Source organism: Dufourea novaeangliae, unplaced genomic scaffold (assembly GCF_001272555.1).
Source record: "Dufourea novaeangliae isolate 0120121106 unplaced genomic scaffold, ASM127255v1 scaffold118, whole genome shotgun sequence".
NCBI classification, from domain to species: domain Eukaryota; kingdom Metazoa; phylum Arthropoda; class Insecta; order Hymenoptera; family Halictidae; genus Dufourea; species Dufourea novaeangliae.
The window spans coordinates 2,117,746-2,133,012 of record NW_015374006.1 but is presented as its reverse complement, the minus strand read 5'-3'; the positions used below and the strand labels follow the sequence as shown (position 1 = coordinate 2,133,012).

Below are 15,267 nucleotides of genomic sequence, written 5' to 3'. Positions count from 1 at the left end.
AAAGAACGTAGATTACTATTCTCTAACGGCTGGAAACCAGTAATTACAAGAACATTGTTAAAATCACGTTTGTTTGCAACGGTTGACACTGTATCTCATCATGCGTACCCCGGTTAGTTCACTTTGAATAGCTCTTCCAACGTTATATGGACAGGTTACGTCTTGATCAAGCATTCAGTTTGAAGCTGAAAGAACGTAGATTAATCTCCTGTCATTGAAAATAACAATAAACAACCAGAACACTGTTAAAATCGCATTTAATCGCGGAATACCACAATTTTGACCGGTGGCGCCATCCGTGGCAATTCGCTCAAACTGCTAACCAATTATATGGCTAGCAGTTTCAGCGATTCGCCACGGATGGCGCCACCGGTCGAAAAAATAGAGGTATTCCGCGATTAAATGCGTTTTTAACAGTGTTCTGATTGTTTATTGTTATTTTCAATGACAGGGGATTAATCTATGTTCTTTCAGCTATAAATCGAGTATTTTATCTAGACGAAAGTTATCCGTATAACTGTGTAAGAGGTATTCAAAGTGAACTAACCCGGGTACGCATGACGCCATACAGTGTCAACTGTTGCAAACAAATGTGATTTTAACAATGTTCTTGTAATTACTAGTGTCCAGCCGTTCGAGAATAGTAATCTACGTTCTTTACTCGTTGTATCTAATGCAAAACGAAGAAGAATCATGCCTTTTCTCTATTCCTTTTCCTTATTCTGTAAATTCATTGATTGGAATATGAATGCTAATGGAAGTATGAATATTTTCACAGGACAATGATATAAATGGAACTTTAACACTTTTTTAAGTGTTACAGTGATATTTCGTTGGCCTCCGTATTAGCGCATTGCAGGGCCGGGGTCCCTGGCGCCACCTGCGGGGGTTCTGTGACCCCCCCATGTCCCACCCTGTAGCTTGGAATATTTCGCCATCAAAATGGTGGGGGCGCCACTACATGTCCCATAAATCCCAAATTTTTCCGGCACATTTCTGAATCCAAGATGGCGGGAAACGGTGGGGTCACAGAACCCCCGCAGAAGGTCCTGCAAAAATTGGAACTAATTTCAGAACTTCCAAAACTTAAAAGTTTTAGTATTAATAATTTTGTTATTATTTCTTATTCTTTTTTGGTTAATTAATAAAAATCATTATTTCAATGGATATTTACGAATACACTCATGTTTTCTATGTCTTTTTAATTTTATATTATATTCTAAAGTATATATTATTTTTGTTTTACAAATGTAGAATGTATGGTTGTACAAAGAATGTTTGTCAGGATACGTATATGCGGTATCGAGACCGTGATGCATATCAGAATATGTGTGCATTAAAAAACATTATAAAACTACAATCATATAATAAACTAAATTTTTAACATATGAATAGTCCAATCATTATCACCTAATAATTAACAGAAACTAATAGATGATAGGATGATGACAGATAATCTGTCCTACAGTACCTCTGACGAACCTTAAAAGGAATTAAATTCGGAATCGTAAGGTTCGTGCATTGGAGTAATGACGCCATCTACATATATACATTACAAAAGAAGGTTCTCGGTGATTTCCCCTGAAGCTCTGTTATAAATGGCGTATTATGCTTGCCAAAAATCCGAAACTAGTTTCTGATTGGTTTGAAGCACAACATCCTTCTTGGTAACCAATAAAGGAGAGATCTAACGGAAAACGGACACAGAAAAATATACTGAATGTTTCAGACAGAAGCGCCATCTGAAAAACGATAATTCCTTGTAATTGTGCATTGCCGTGGAGTTGAAGTAACGTTATTCAGTAATAAATTGTGTACGATCGTTTTAACAGTGATTCAAAATGGTAATTGATTGATTTTTACATTTTAGTGTTTATGATAAAAAAAATATAACATTCATACCATCAGACATCAGAATATCAACGGGCTAACTTTCGTCGCCCGGTTTCTTATACGTATGAAGGTGTGACAAATGGCGCACGTGTGTCAATAAAATGATTTTTACAATATTAATATTAATCTCATTTATTAAAAGATTTATTTCTGAACAGTATACTTGTGCACCACCCGGCCTTCTTAATTCATGAGTTTTTTGCACCACAGCAGTTGCGTCTAATAAAAATCTTATATGATAAATTTCGTTCTTAAACATTACATATGATTTACAGAGTTGTCGATGCGGTTTGCAGATTTCAATTAAATTAATGTGAAATATAAACATCAATTTCTAGGTATCCTTGAATCCTGTTAGGATCCTCAAAAATGAGGCAGAAGAGGAAAAGGCAGAGATTGCCAGGTTGAGTTTGTTCGTAGGAGCAATAGCTATTGGTGATTTAGTTAAATCTACTCTTGGACCTAAAGGTATGGATAAGGTATTGGTGGCACATGGCAGATCAGCAGGACAGGTTCAGGTTACTAATGATGGAGCAACTATTCTTAAAAGTGTTGGTGTGGATAATCCAGCTGCTAAAATTTTGGTTGATATGTCTCGTGTGCAAGATGACGAATATGGAGATGGAACCACTTCTGTAACTGTTCTTGGTTTGTATATTATTATGCAAATGTCTTTTGAAGTCCTATGAAATTTAAGAAAGGTAATAAAATATATTGTTTCTCTTTCTAGCTGCTGAATTATTAAGAGAAGCAGAAAAATTAATTGACCAGAAAATTCATCCACAAACTATAATTGATGGTTGGAGAAAAGCCACTAATGTAGCTCGAGAAGCTCTGTCCAATGTTACAACTGATTATTCGGCACAGCCTGAACGTTTCCAAAAAGAATTATTAAATATTGCACGTACAACTCTGAGCTCAAAGATTTTGGCCCAACACAAAGAAGACTTCAGTACACTTGCATTAAAAGCTGTATTACGTCTGAAAGGATCTGGCAATTTGTCAGCTATTCAGATAATTAAAAAACGTGGTGGAACATTGGCAGACTCCTATCTGGATGATGGATTCTTGCTGGATAAAAAACCTGGAGTACATCAACCGCAAAGTATAGCTGATGCTAAAATACTCATAGCCAATACTCCTATGGATACAGATAAGATCAAAGTAAGTAAAAAGTTTACAATATAAATTCCTAATGGACGATATTTCAATTTAATATTAAAACTAATACGTGTATTGATTCACAGGTATTTGGATCTAGGGTTCGAGTTGATTCAATGGCAAGGATTGCAGAATTAGAATCAGCGGAAAAAGAGAAAATGAAGGTAATACTTCTATTGCTTCTATTAAATACAAAATTTTACATCTACAAAATTAATATTGCCAATAATTACACGATATCTCTGATTGATCTAGGATAAAGTTGACAAGATTATAAAGCATGGCTGCAATGTATTTATCAACAGACAATTAATTTATAACTATCCAGAACAATTGTTTGCTGATGCTGGTATTATGGCCATTGAACATGCAGATTTCGATGGAATTGAACGACTTGCTCTTGTCACTGGTGGTGAAATAGCTAGTACTTTTGACAACCCAGATATGGTCAAACTTGGAAAATGTCAACTCATTGAACAGGTATGAATATAAAATCGATTAAAAATCATGATCCGATTTTAAATGTTTCTACTTTCCTAGGTAATGATAGGTGAAGATACACTGCTGAAATTCTCAGGCGTTCCTTTAGGCGAAGCATGTACGATAGTCATTAGGGGTGCCACGCAGCAAATCCTTGATGAGGCTGAAAGATCATTGCATGATGCTCTGTGTGTATTATCAGCTACTGTACGTGAGTCTAGAATCGTTTATGGTGGAGGATGCAGCGAGATGGTGATGGCTTGCGCTGTGATGAAAGCGGCGGCTGCAACTCCTGGAAAAGAAGCAGTTGCAATGGAAGCTTTTGCCCGAGCTTTGCAACAATTACCCACTGTTATTGCCGATAATGCTGGTTATGATTCCGCCCAGCTAATTAGTGAACTTCGAGCTGCGCATAATTCTGGCGCAAGGACGATGGGTCTTGGTATGTTGTGTATTATAAATATTATTGTTCTGTGATTTGTACAACTACGAGATAGGGCGTAAAAATATTCTCGTTTTTTTTAACAGACATGGAGCGAGGAAAAGTGGGGTGCATGATACGATTAGGAATCACTGAATCTTGGGTTGTGAAGAGGCAAGTTTTACTTAGCGCCGCGGAAGCAGCTGAAATGATTTTACGCGTGGATGATATTTTACGAGCGGCGCCCAGAAAGCGTGTCAAGGACCGCGGACGTTGTTAATTACAAAAACGCCCTATGTTCTTTCATTGCTTTAATTTTGTTTGCACTGCTTCTTCGTGATACGAATTCTCTGATCAGATGATCGACAATTTTGTTTTAAATATCATCCATTCTTGTTAATGAACCTCAGATTAATTGCAACTTACTGATATCGATATACTGTTCATTCTTCGATTTCTGCAAATATACATATTCATTTTTATAGTGCGAAATCTTTACATTACCAATTGAAAAGGTACATAAAGGAATTTGTAAAACAATGAGAACAACTTGTGATCATCATTTTTTATAACAATACAATAGGTTCAACATCAATAAATGCTTTAACCTATATAGCGTTCCTCACTAAACCCTGCACTGGCGACGATTTTATACAAAATAAAAAATATTTAATTAAAAATTATCAACAACCGCATTTATAGAAAATATGGAATTATAAAATGCAAATATTACTGTCTTTACTCCATAACAAGTAATTAGTCTGATATGGATAACTAAACATAACTTTTTCACATAAATACGAAGTATAAGTAGAAGATATTTTAAAGGAATTTAAACATTTGAAATAAATACTGTCGTAGGTGTTCTCATATGCAGAGTACTCTTATATAAATTGATACTGCAGATGAGTTTTAAAGTGGCGCCACACACTTAGTACTTGATTAATATTGTATGATGAAATGCTTTGCTTGCAAAGAATTTTGTGTCTTATTTCAAAAATGACGAGACTATAAGCCAAATGCAGTCTACATTTCAATGCAACAGCAAAACAATTTGTTGCCTTAATATGCAAATCGTAATTTTGAATCGTATCCAAGTTTGTCAAGGTTTGGATTACAAGCAAAATTGATCATTGGAGGTGGACCACACATAAGTACAAGGGTATCAGACGATGGGGGAAACATGTGCTTCTCTATCATTTCTGCATTTATATGCCCTGTACTGTAAGCCCAATTTTCGCTACTAGTGTCCAATGTATACCAGAGTTTTAATTTGTTGGGATGATTCTTTGCAATATCATCTAACTCATTTCGTAGCAATATATCTTTCTCTGTTTGATTGGCAAAAAGTAGAGAACACTGAGTTTCATCTGTGGAATCTTTTACTATAGCACGAATCAACTGCAACATTGGAGTGACTCCTGTACCACCAGCTAACATCACAACCTGTAACAAGAAAGACTCATATTTATTCCTTGGATTTTATAAACATAAAATATACTTGTGAATTTATAAATTTCATTACCTTCTTGACATTGTATTCTGCTGGTGGGTCTTTCCTTAGAATCTTTATAGAGAACTTTCCACGGCCTTTGTAAACAAGTCTACCAGATGGTCCCCTAAAATCTACTGTTTCTCCAATGTTCAGATTTTCCAAATGCTGAGACAGTTTTCCACCTTCAGGGAATTTTGGGTGTACATTTTTGAAATACACCTTTAAACAAATTTCAGATGTCAACTTTCAGTTATACCACGTAAGCATATTATTATCTGTGTACTTACTTTAATCACAAGATCTACGTAACCATGATCATCATCACTTGAAACTGGTGTATAAGAACGTATAACAACTTCTCCATTAATCTTTGCTGTTAAATGTACATGTTGACCTATGGGTAATCCTAGGACATGCTCTGGTGTGGGTAAGCCAAATCTGAACTTCCTTGTGTCATGGCTTATTATCTCCTTATCAACTAATGGCAAGCTGTATTTAACAACTGGGTCAACCAGTAAAATAGGAGATTTCTTTTTCTTGTCATCACTCCAACATTTGTAAAATTTCACTGCTAGTCCTAATACAGCTATAGTCCCAACAGCAGCCAATACGGGTAACACCTAAGAAAAGCCAGAAACATTATAACTTTACTAAATTTGACCCAATTACTAAAAATCCTACAATAGAAATGTTCACTATTTTATCATCTATTACCAGGTCAGTTATATGATTGTTAGATGAACTCTTGACCTAAGATACATAGTTGTAATTATTACAAAATACCCATAGGAACTTCCTAAATAAACTTGTAAGTCCTCAATTATTCGAAATTCTAAGTTCTATAAATTAATTTAGCGAGACGTGTCAGCTAATAAATACGGCTGCAAATTCTTTCATAACTCGACCACCATATCTGAACACGCAAAGAAGCCAGCGAAATTACCGTGTAATGTGAAATAATGATACGTACGCCCGTGAAGATAATTTCACACAGAGGGTACTCATCAACATTCTACAAGTATCAGACTCGTCAATTAATTCTTTGGAATTAATCAATAACATTTTAAAGCTGTTCTTTTTGTCTAAATGGACTTACCAGTGACCGTAGGTTTGGCATCGTCAATCAAAATCGCACGTGTCTAAGACCGCTGCGAAAGAATGTTGAGAACGAGGCTAAGGTCGTAACTGTGCGTTGGAGTAGTGGGGATGAATAAAAAAAGAAATATTTAGTAGGAAGAACGAACACCAATTCCACACGTGCACGGAATTTATTGAATCTGTGGTTCCTTATCGGCTTCCAAGGAATTTTTACGCGCACGCCTCAAGAAGTCACCGGCTTCTACACGGGGTCGCACAGAAGGCGCTACCCTTTAAAATAGATCTTACTTCCCTCGATCCAAGAACAGTACTGTTCCAATGTATTTATAGCTATATTACCGGTAGTATTACATACGCGGGATAAATGTATTCATACCTACGTTAGAACGCAACAATGGAATCATAAGCGATACTTTTGTGATTGGTGGATAAGGCATGACAAAAGAACGACACATACCGGCATTACTTTGGTCATTCTTTATTTTAATCACCGGGAAAGACAGCCCATAATTATCCTATCGACTATAGCTTCAATTAATTGTTTGTTTCTCCTACCATTTATATAAGAAATATGAATATATAAATTATGTAAGAATTTACGTTGAGTACTAGACCAGCCTTTAAATTCTTGTTTCTATTAAATAGAAATTGTACTTTCACTACAATCTGTTGGGCACTATAGCCACAATCATTTTATGTAATAAATAATGTTAGGTTGAGTTTTGTCATCCATGTGGATTTTTACATTCAAAAAAGATTCGGTCATAACAAATATCAACAAATTTGATAAAACAATTAGCGGAAAGTCGAAGATTTGCATGCTACTTTTACATTATTTATAAGAGTACGTATGTATTAGACCGCGTAAAGTGGTACGGTATAAATCAGCATGAATTTATACTGGCTCTTAGGTTTTCTCTTTGTTAGCTAAATTATTTATTGTTTTTATGTTTAACACAAGTATGGATTTTCCAGACATCTGTATAGCTGATTTTCACGACTTAAATTAATGATAGAGTGTATTGTATAATGGCCTCATCTGTGTGGAATAATATTTTGTATATTTAAATAAGTAAAGATATACATATAAAAAATTAAATGGAAGAACTGATTCTTGATTATAAAATATATACGTACATACGAATGCTTAAACGTTGTATTATCCATCGATTCAGACATAATAGACACTTATTATATTTACACGGTTATTTGCACAAAAATTCTAAACGTATAACACTTGATAACCACCTGTTATCCCACTTAATTCAACATTGCCTCTATTTCTTCTGGTTACAATGTTTAATGTTGGAAGGTTTACGTGAATTGTCACAAAAAAATTTGAAGGCTACTTATAGGTAAGTATATACATACGTTCAAACGTCTTCAAATCGGATACTCGACTGCTGGACGATCCAAGCTCGCGACTTTGGTATTTTTCTATCGGGTGTTGAAATAATCAAGAGACAAGGTCATTTTGATAACATGCAGTCATTTCACGATCGTATCAGCAAATAGCTAATACCATAATGAACATAAATACATATACATTATAATGTTTATCTCGTGAAATGAAAAATGATCATAAACAATTTCACGTTGCTTTACATATATAGATTTGACAATATTTTAAAAACTGATAACTTGTAATCACTTTGGACAGAACAGTCTAAGGGTCATTTCGACTAATTTTAATCAACGATGTGTACTTAAAAGATTGTAGTTCAGCATTAAGTTCAGATTTAGTTCAGCATTAGTACAGCAAAAGATTTTATTTTACCTGATACTAGGTAGATGGAATCTTTTAATGGAATTAAGAATTTGAATATTCTGAAAAGATCGAACTAAGAATCTCGAATCAAATTAAAAATTTATTAAAGCAAGGGTAGCAAGACTAATTTTAATTAATAGCCATGTCAATATATTTTTAAAAAACGTTATATTTTGTGCATAGTACTATGTATATAAATATTTTATAAAATTCATAGATCAACAATACAGTTCTCTGCAGTTCTCTTTCACACTAGCGACATCTTAAAAATTGCTATCATTTGCACTTAGGTTAGCCGATGGTAGAGGTTAAGTATATCAGGTGTTGATGTAAACAGATCAGCGAAATTGCATTATGATTGTATAGTTTTGCGATCACGTTGTGCCTCGTGATTTTCGACGTACTTAATTTTACATTTCAATGGCAGTTGTGCATCGTGCGTTACTTACATGGTTCAATCTTTTAATTTTCCTGATTTTACTCAATTTGAAACTTGAACAGAGAATACAATGGAACTGGTTTATAGTTTTCATTCCGATGTGGTTGTACGACCTCATTCTTATCGTTTTTGTAGTTTTTAATATGATTTCACATTGTAAAAATGGGCGTGTTGTTAATTTACGCCGGGAAGTAAGTTATATATCAAGGAACAAAAAAAAGTGATACAAATTTCATTTTTACCGTATGTATATCCAGTTTCATCAAGAAGTATGTTATTTTTAAAGTCTACTTCCTTTTGTATAAACTATAACTTCCCTGCTCGATTATTTTGCAAATTCGATTGTTATCTGATCAAACTTTTAATAAATTGTTAAGTTCAATGTACTGTGTATTATTTCCCTTAACACATAAACAAATGTTAAATATTATATTAATTACATTATTTTATATGCTGATGGAAAAATATTTAAAGCACAAATGATAATTTTGAAATATTCACATAGAAAGTAAAGATATTAATTTTTTGTAATTAATGTAGTCTATAAAATTTGTTGTATAAGATTAACATTTAACATAATAAATAATTTTGATGGAACTGGGTATCAATTGCATTTTATAAAAATTAAAAACAGTATCCTTTCAGGTGTGGTATATGACAGCTGTATTTATGAAATTAAGTGCCCAAATTATGATATGCTTGAAATTGGAAGCACCTCATTGGTTCCTACCAGCAACAGTTGTTCTGACACCATTTTGGATTCTTCTATCAGTATTATCAGTTGATGTTTTTATTCATCTGATACAGCAATACCAGTTTTGATCAGACTCTAATCACAGTTGATTCAGATAATTGAACAACTGCAGCATTTATCATATTCTATATAAATTTAATTTTATACAAACATTAGTTGTGTAAGTTGCATCTACAATATAAGTTTTGTACCAATATATTTTGTTACTGCTAATTTATATTGTCTACATATTTAAGAAATATCTTAGATTAATTATTTTGCTTAGAAAAAAAGTTTAAGACTGTTTGATAATTTAGGAAAAAAAAATACTTAAGAATAAAGCAATAATATATTGTTACACATTGTAACTTACATATGCATACTGTATAGCGATAAAAGAACTAACTGTATGGAAATATGATCTTAGCATTAAGTTTTACCTTACATATCAGTGTTTTTTTTTTTTGTAGTTAAATATAAGTATATATAGTGTAATTTCAGATGGTATGGTAGTCACAAGATGCCAGTCTGGCTTACTATAAATACACTATTGCACAAGGATGAATAGGACAAAGATATAAATAAGTAACTCTACCACAGCTTCATTATACAAAGCTTTTCTCATTAGTTCATAAGACTGTCTCCATTCACAAGCAGTGATTTCTATGCTTAACATTAATTTGTACAAGTGCATTTAGGTATTACAATATAAAAACAGTGAGAAACCATACACAGTTATCTTCATAGTTATGCAACATGTTTCATTGACAAGTGACTTCTGCCTGCATTCTGCATAGAGTAATTGTCTAGCAACCAGCTGTCACATTTACAACCAGTTCTATGATACTAAAATTTTTACCTTAAAGGTGATCAATGCAATTAGAATGTAATTGTTGTCAAACAGAACAAGATGTGTTAACAGCATAACACATTTTCTCAGCACAGTTAGTGGTAGAAGGAGTTTAGTCGTGTAACTCTATAATACTATTATTTCTGTTTTCAAGATGATTTTAAGTTTGTTTAAGTAAATATTTGTGTGGATGTATAAATAGCAAATGTACGAAGTGTGTGCAGTTAAAATAATTTAAATATCAATTTGTAATTAGTGATATGTGTTTGTACATTGTGTTTGGATGAGTGTATATAAGTAACATGGAACAGGTAGAACAGTAAAAAACTATGAAATAATACTTCAATCAATGTCTACTAATTTTTGTTACGACTTGTAAGGCTTGTTTGCTGTTTAGTCAATCGTTTTTCAATTGGTTTGATTTTACTTTACAGATGAGTATAACATCTTTTCCATTGTTTTGTTTATCACTATTATTACTACAAAATGGATTTGTCAGTGGCACAATTACAGTAACAGAAGTTCCAGCTGGTCATTTAGCTGAACTTCCATGTTTAAGTAGTGATGATCATCATCGTTTTATGTTTTGGCAACTCACTGATGACAGACGTATTATTGGACCTGGAAATTCTATGGATGAAAATAAGTACAATTATGAAGTATTAACTGGAAAGCTTTTCATAAGGGTAAGTAAAAATTCCAATTACAAAGAAATTTCTATAAGTGTCACATATTCTTTGTTTTAGCAAGTTATGTTATTTCTTCACAGGGTGTGTCAACAGCTGAATCTGGCTTTTATAAATGTATTTCAAAAGGTATATCTGACCACTCTGCTATCAATATTCATGTTGTGGAATTAATCGTTAAAAAAGATTGGGAAGATGTTTGGGAAAATGATTTTGAGGTATACTAAAAGACTTTAAAACTTATAAGAAGGTATATAGTTACTACTTTAAATGTGTGTTTTTTTTAGACAAATCTGTTACGAGGAATGGCTGCTGTTATGGTAATAGTTGTTGGTATAGCAATCGCTCTTTTTATTATTACGGCAAAAAGAAAGCGAAGTCGCAGATTTTTTGGTATATCTTAAATATTTGACATAACGACAAAGTGAATTAAATCACGTTGATACGTTTAATCAATAGTAAATTATTATTATAGATTTGGAAGAATCGAGAGAGAATTCTCCTGCAAAATATACACCTAACACTAGTGCTCGCCCTACTGCACCAATACCAATACCTGAAGAAGGTGGTATTGACAATTCAGCTCTTGATATCGATTTTCCAAGAGTATTTAAGCAAATGCAGAAATAAAGAACATTGTGATATATTGTACAAATCAATTTTTTTTTTATAGATTATAAAATGTCGTATAGATTTATTAAAGTTTTAATTGTGCCATTAAGACGAGAAAGACATTCACATCTTCATAAGATAATTCTAACTAATACTTTCTAGATTCAAATTCGTAATTCACTATTGTACATATTACTGTATATTTATATATATAAATATACATATAAATAATTAATATGTTTAATCAGATGTTTTATTTTAACAAGTATAAAACAGTAACACTTATTTTCATTTTTATATTCCCGTTAAATATTTGTGTTAATATATGTTTGTAGTAGACATACCTTAAATAGTTTTATGCATGTAGATTCAATGAGACATACTTGCAGTTGCTTCGTGTGCAGCAACTAACATACTATCGTTACCTCCATCGTCTTCGTCTTCTTCATCATCTTCTTCTTCGGGTTCCACTTCAGTTTCTAGCAACCTTATTTTTCTATTACTTTCGCTTAAAACGGCAGCTACTTTTCGGGCACCGCTAACTGCCAGTCGCCTAGCAGAGATACCATGAAACGATCGTGGCCAATTGTTGCCCATGAGTTCGGTTAAGCTAATTGAATTCTTGTTTTGATTCTCGAAAATTCGGGTATGGTTTAGTGGTAATTGTATGAGATATGATGCTTGGCTATGCTTGTTAAGCAGTAATACACTCAGATACTCTTGAGTGTAAAACTGTAGATCAACTACAGTACCGTCTATATAGCTTTTAGAATACGATTCTGCAAAAAAATATTGCACCACGGTTAGTTTTAAATTTAAATCATCGTATACATGTTTATAAATGAACAAACCTGATCTGTGATCTACATCTATTGTACCCAATCTAAAGCTAAGCGAAACAGGCTCTGTTTGCGAAGATTCCACCTTGAACAGTCGTAATATTTTGTGATCAACGTCACATGTAGCGACTATCAAGCCATCGTTACTTGTTGCAATTTGAGAAGATGTAAATGCTACAGACGGTGCCAATGGAATACTCGATACAGTAAAATGATCGACCAAGCCTTGATAAGCTTTAGCAAAAACAGTGTGTACGGCGGTAATTAATTTTGCATGGGATTGCAATAATGAAAAATTGAGATCTTGTTTCACGATAAATGGATGATCGCGAAGGCAATGATTTTCATCAAGCATTGCCGCCCATTCGCTTCCTTCGGGGGTTAGGCAAGTCTGTAAATTTTCACGACGCAGATACTGGCCTAATTTTTCTAAATTCACTCCCTTTCTGCCTCCAATACCTGGCTCAGTTTTATCAAAGCCACGTAAAAATTCGGCTATAAATGTTAACTCCTGTTGACTGACTCGACTTACTTCAGACGGTATTCTCTCGTCTGTTAATTTTAGAATTACTACATATAACCACCTTAAATTAAAATATTCGATCATTAAGGACATCATTAAGAGCACTTTTAATTATCGCAACTTACCTGAAAAATGCTTTGTAATCCCGCATACTGTGATCTATTACTTGTTGAATCTCCGAAGACTTAGCTAGAAATGCTTCTGATGCATGAAGAGCATTAGTTATAACACCTTCATCTGTTAGTCCCAACAACTCATAAGGACCACCCAGTCTCACCATACCTCTCATTTCAGCCAACTGATACACTAATGCCATTCCAACACTGGTCAAATTTTTTAAAACTAATTTCTGTAACATGATTTTTTGTGATGCAGTGGTTTTCAAAAAATAAAAATTATACACTGTACCTGTATATTACTGTAGCACATTTCAATACTGTGTCCCAATTTTTTCAAACCCTTCTCAGTCAAATCTTGCAACAAAAAGTTTTCCAAGTTTTGTGTTGGTATACCGATCATTAACAACTCCAAAAAATCAGCAGCAACTCCACCAGGTGGATTTGTATCTGCATAGCGTGCAAGCTTTTCATCCATTTCCAAGAGAATTGTTTCCCATGCTTCGGAAATGGCCATTAATGTGCGTGAAAGGTAATCCATCAAATATTCTATATTAGCTTGAGCTTGTGCTACCTCAGATTGAAATAAAAAGTTTGTAGAAATTTAATCACTTTTCATGGTACAATAATAAGCTGTATTATGCAAGGAACCTTTAAGAATGCTGTGTTTTGTTTCAGTAGTGGACACCACATTCTATTCACTTTAATGCCACTATTGTCTTTCCATGTAATCCACATTGGCTTGTTGGATCCACCACTGATTTCTAATATTCGACCACGGCCTACTGATATTGTGCCACAATAGAACATTCCAAACACATACATTGCAACATTCCCATCATCTAAACCAAGCTGGCAAACATATAATCAATTATAGTAACCAATGTGCTATTGAGTTCTGAGATCAATGCAACTTTAAATATACTTACAAAAAGTATATCTAAGGTTTGAAATAAGAATTCCTTTCGTTCAGGTTCTTGACCAAAACTTCTATTTAAACTAGGTAAAGGTGGAAGATATTCTCCGGTTGGTAACATATTCGTTTTGTTCCCACTCAAGGAACCACCACTCTCCGGATTTGTCAATGGCAACCATGTAATGCACGTAATTGCATTGTGAAAGTTAAGTTTTGTTTTATGTATAATATTTTTATTCTCAATGTCTACAAGACACACCAATTTAGAGCTTTCATAACAAACAGCTAACAGTTTTCCATCTGGTCTCCATGCTAAATTCACTATAGTATCAGATTCTTCCTGAGGACTTAACAGCCATACTCTTTGCCAAGTTAATCTATGAAGAGTAACTTCACCTGTAATAAATATAATCTGTTAATTACATGTATTAGAAAACTACCAAATTTGATCTAGAATAAAATGTGGATTTATACAAATCTGTATAGTGTATTTATAAGTGTTTGTAAAACATAAGGGCGACCTTGTCAGGCTTCAAAAAACTTCGAAATAATTTAAAAAAAACTTTGTCTATTGTATAACGGTTTTAAAATCTAACCTTTCACATTGGCAATTGCTAGAAGATCCATTTTCGGCGACCATTGCATTTTTGTTACTTCGGCTGGAAGTTGCCGTTCCTCTAATTGTCTCATACTCCCAGCCATTTTTAGGATGGCTTATTAAACTTTACCTCAAAAAAACATTTCATATAACCACTGACAATAAAGGTTATGTTTCTCGGCTGCCTCTTGTTTCTTCCGCATGCATACGCATATAAATACGCACTATATGTATACATACGTCACTACACGTTCTACACTTTTAACGTCTGCGTCGAAATTACGCAGGAACCATTTCAAAACGTATGCACGTGTATTAGGTTTACCGACATTTCCTAAAAATTCAGCCTTTGACAGTTTAAAAATCTGCCGTATCAATAATATTCGAAATAAAAGAAGTATAAAACTGAAGGACGCAAAAGTATCAGCATTCACTGAATACTTTTTGAAAATTTTGTTATATATGTACATACTTGTTCCTTATTCACTGTTTTGTACATATTTTTACAGAATGCTTAATTTTCAATTACTTTTCGAGATCGAAAAATTTACAAAATGCAGAGGGAATGTGACGTTTAAATAAATTGTCTAAACGGTGCCAAAAGCAATTCAGCAAATGTCGAAGGTGGAGACGTAAAAT

General features: G+C 33.5%; 5 protein-coding genes across 5 annotated transcripts; 3 read left to right on the top strand and 2 right to left on the bottom strand.

Annotated features, from left to right (window-relative positions):
- Window positions 1–1,770: 1,770 nt before the first annotated feature.
- LOC107188227 (T-complex protein 1 subunit beta) lies at window positions 1,771–4,495 on the top strand. The gene is made up of 7 exons (XM_015576483.1): window positions 1,771–1,844; window positions 2,232–2,541; window positions 2,624–3,057; window positions 3,141–3,218; window positions 3,310–3,534; window positions 3,595–3,976; window positions 4,063–4,495. Exons 1-7 carry the CDS (start codon window positions 1,842–1,844, stop codon window positions 4,233–4,235), a joined length of 1,605 nt encoding a protein of 534 aa, XP_015431969.1. The 5' UTR covers window positions 1,771–1,841; the 3' UTR covers window positions 4,236–4,495.
- LOC107188228 (NADH-cytochrome b5 reductase 3) lies at window positions 4,296–7,770 on the bottom strand. The gene is made up of 4 exons (XM_015576484.1): window positions 7,686–7,770; window positions 5,738–6,070; window positions 5,481–5,669; window positions 4,296–5,401 (listed from the first exon to the last, which is right to left on the bottom strand). Exons 1-4 carry the CDS (start codon window positions 7,725–7,727, stop codon window positions 5,018–5,020), a joined length of 948 nt encoding a protein of 315 aa, XP_015431970.1. The 5' UTR covers window positions 7,728–7,770; the 3' UTR covers window positions 4,296–5,017.
- Window positions 7,771–8,736: 966 nt separating this feature from the next.
- LOC107188286 (transmembrane protein 60) lies at window positions 8,737–9,577 on the top strand. Its single transcript, XM_015576554.1, has 2 exons — window positions 8,737–8,946; window positions 9,401–9,577. The coding sequence occupies exons 1-2, from the start codon at window positions 8,737–8,739 to the stop codon at window positions 9,575–9,577; spliced, it is 387 nt and encodes a 128-aa protein (XP_015432040.1).
- A 694-nt stretch (window positions 9,578–10,271) lies between these two features.
- LOC107188277 lies at window positions 10,272–11,730 on the top strand. The gene is made up of 5 exons (XM_015576546.1): window positions 10,272–10,286; window positions 10,773–11,024; window positions 11,108–11,242; window positions 11,312–11,417; window positions 11,500–11,730. Exons 2-5 carry the CDS (start codon window positions 10,773–10,775, stop codon window positions 11,652–11,654), a joined length of 648 nt encoding a protein of 215 aa, XP_015432032.1. The 5' UTR covers window positions 10,272–10,286; the 3' UTR covers window positions 11,655–11,730.
- Window positions 11,731–11,986: 256 nt separating this feature from the next.
- On the bottom strand, window positions 11,987–14,799 carry LOC107188267 (anaphase-promoting complex subunit 4). The gene is made up of 7 exons (XM_015576535.1): window positions 14,627–14,799; window positions 14,044–14,426; window positions 13,766–13,966; window positions 13,407–13,688; window positions 13,124–13,347; window positions 12,488–13,059; window positions 11,987–12,415 (listed from the first exon to the last, which is right to left on the bottom strand). The coding sequence occupies exons 1-7, from the start codon at window positions 14,730–14,732 to the stop codon at window positions 12,006–12,008; spliced, it is 2,178 nt and encodes a 725-aa protein (XP_015432021.1). The 5' UTR covers window positions 14,733–14,799; the 3' UTR covers window positions 11,987–12,005.
- Window positions 14,800–15,267: the final 468 nt, after the last annotated feature.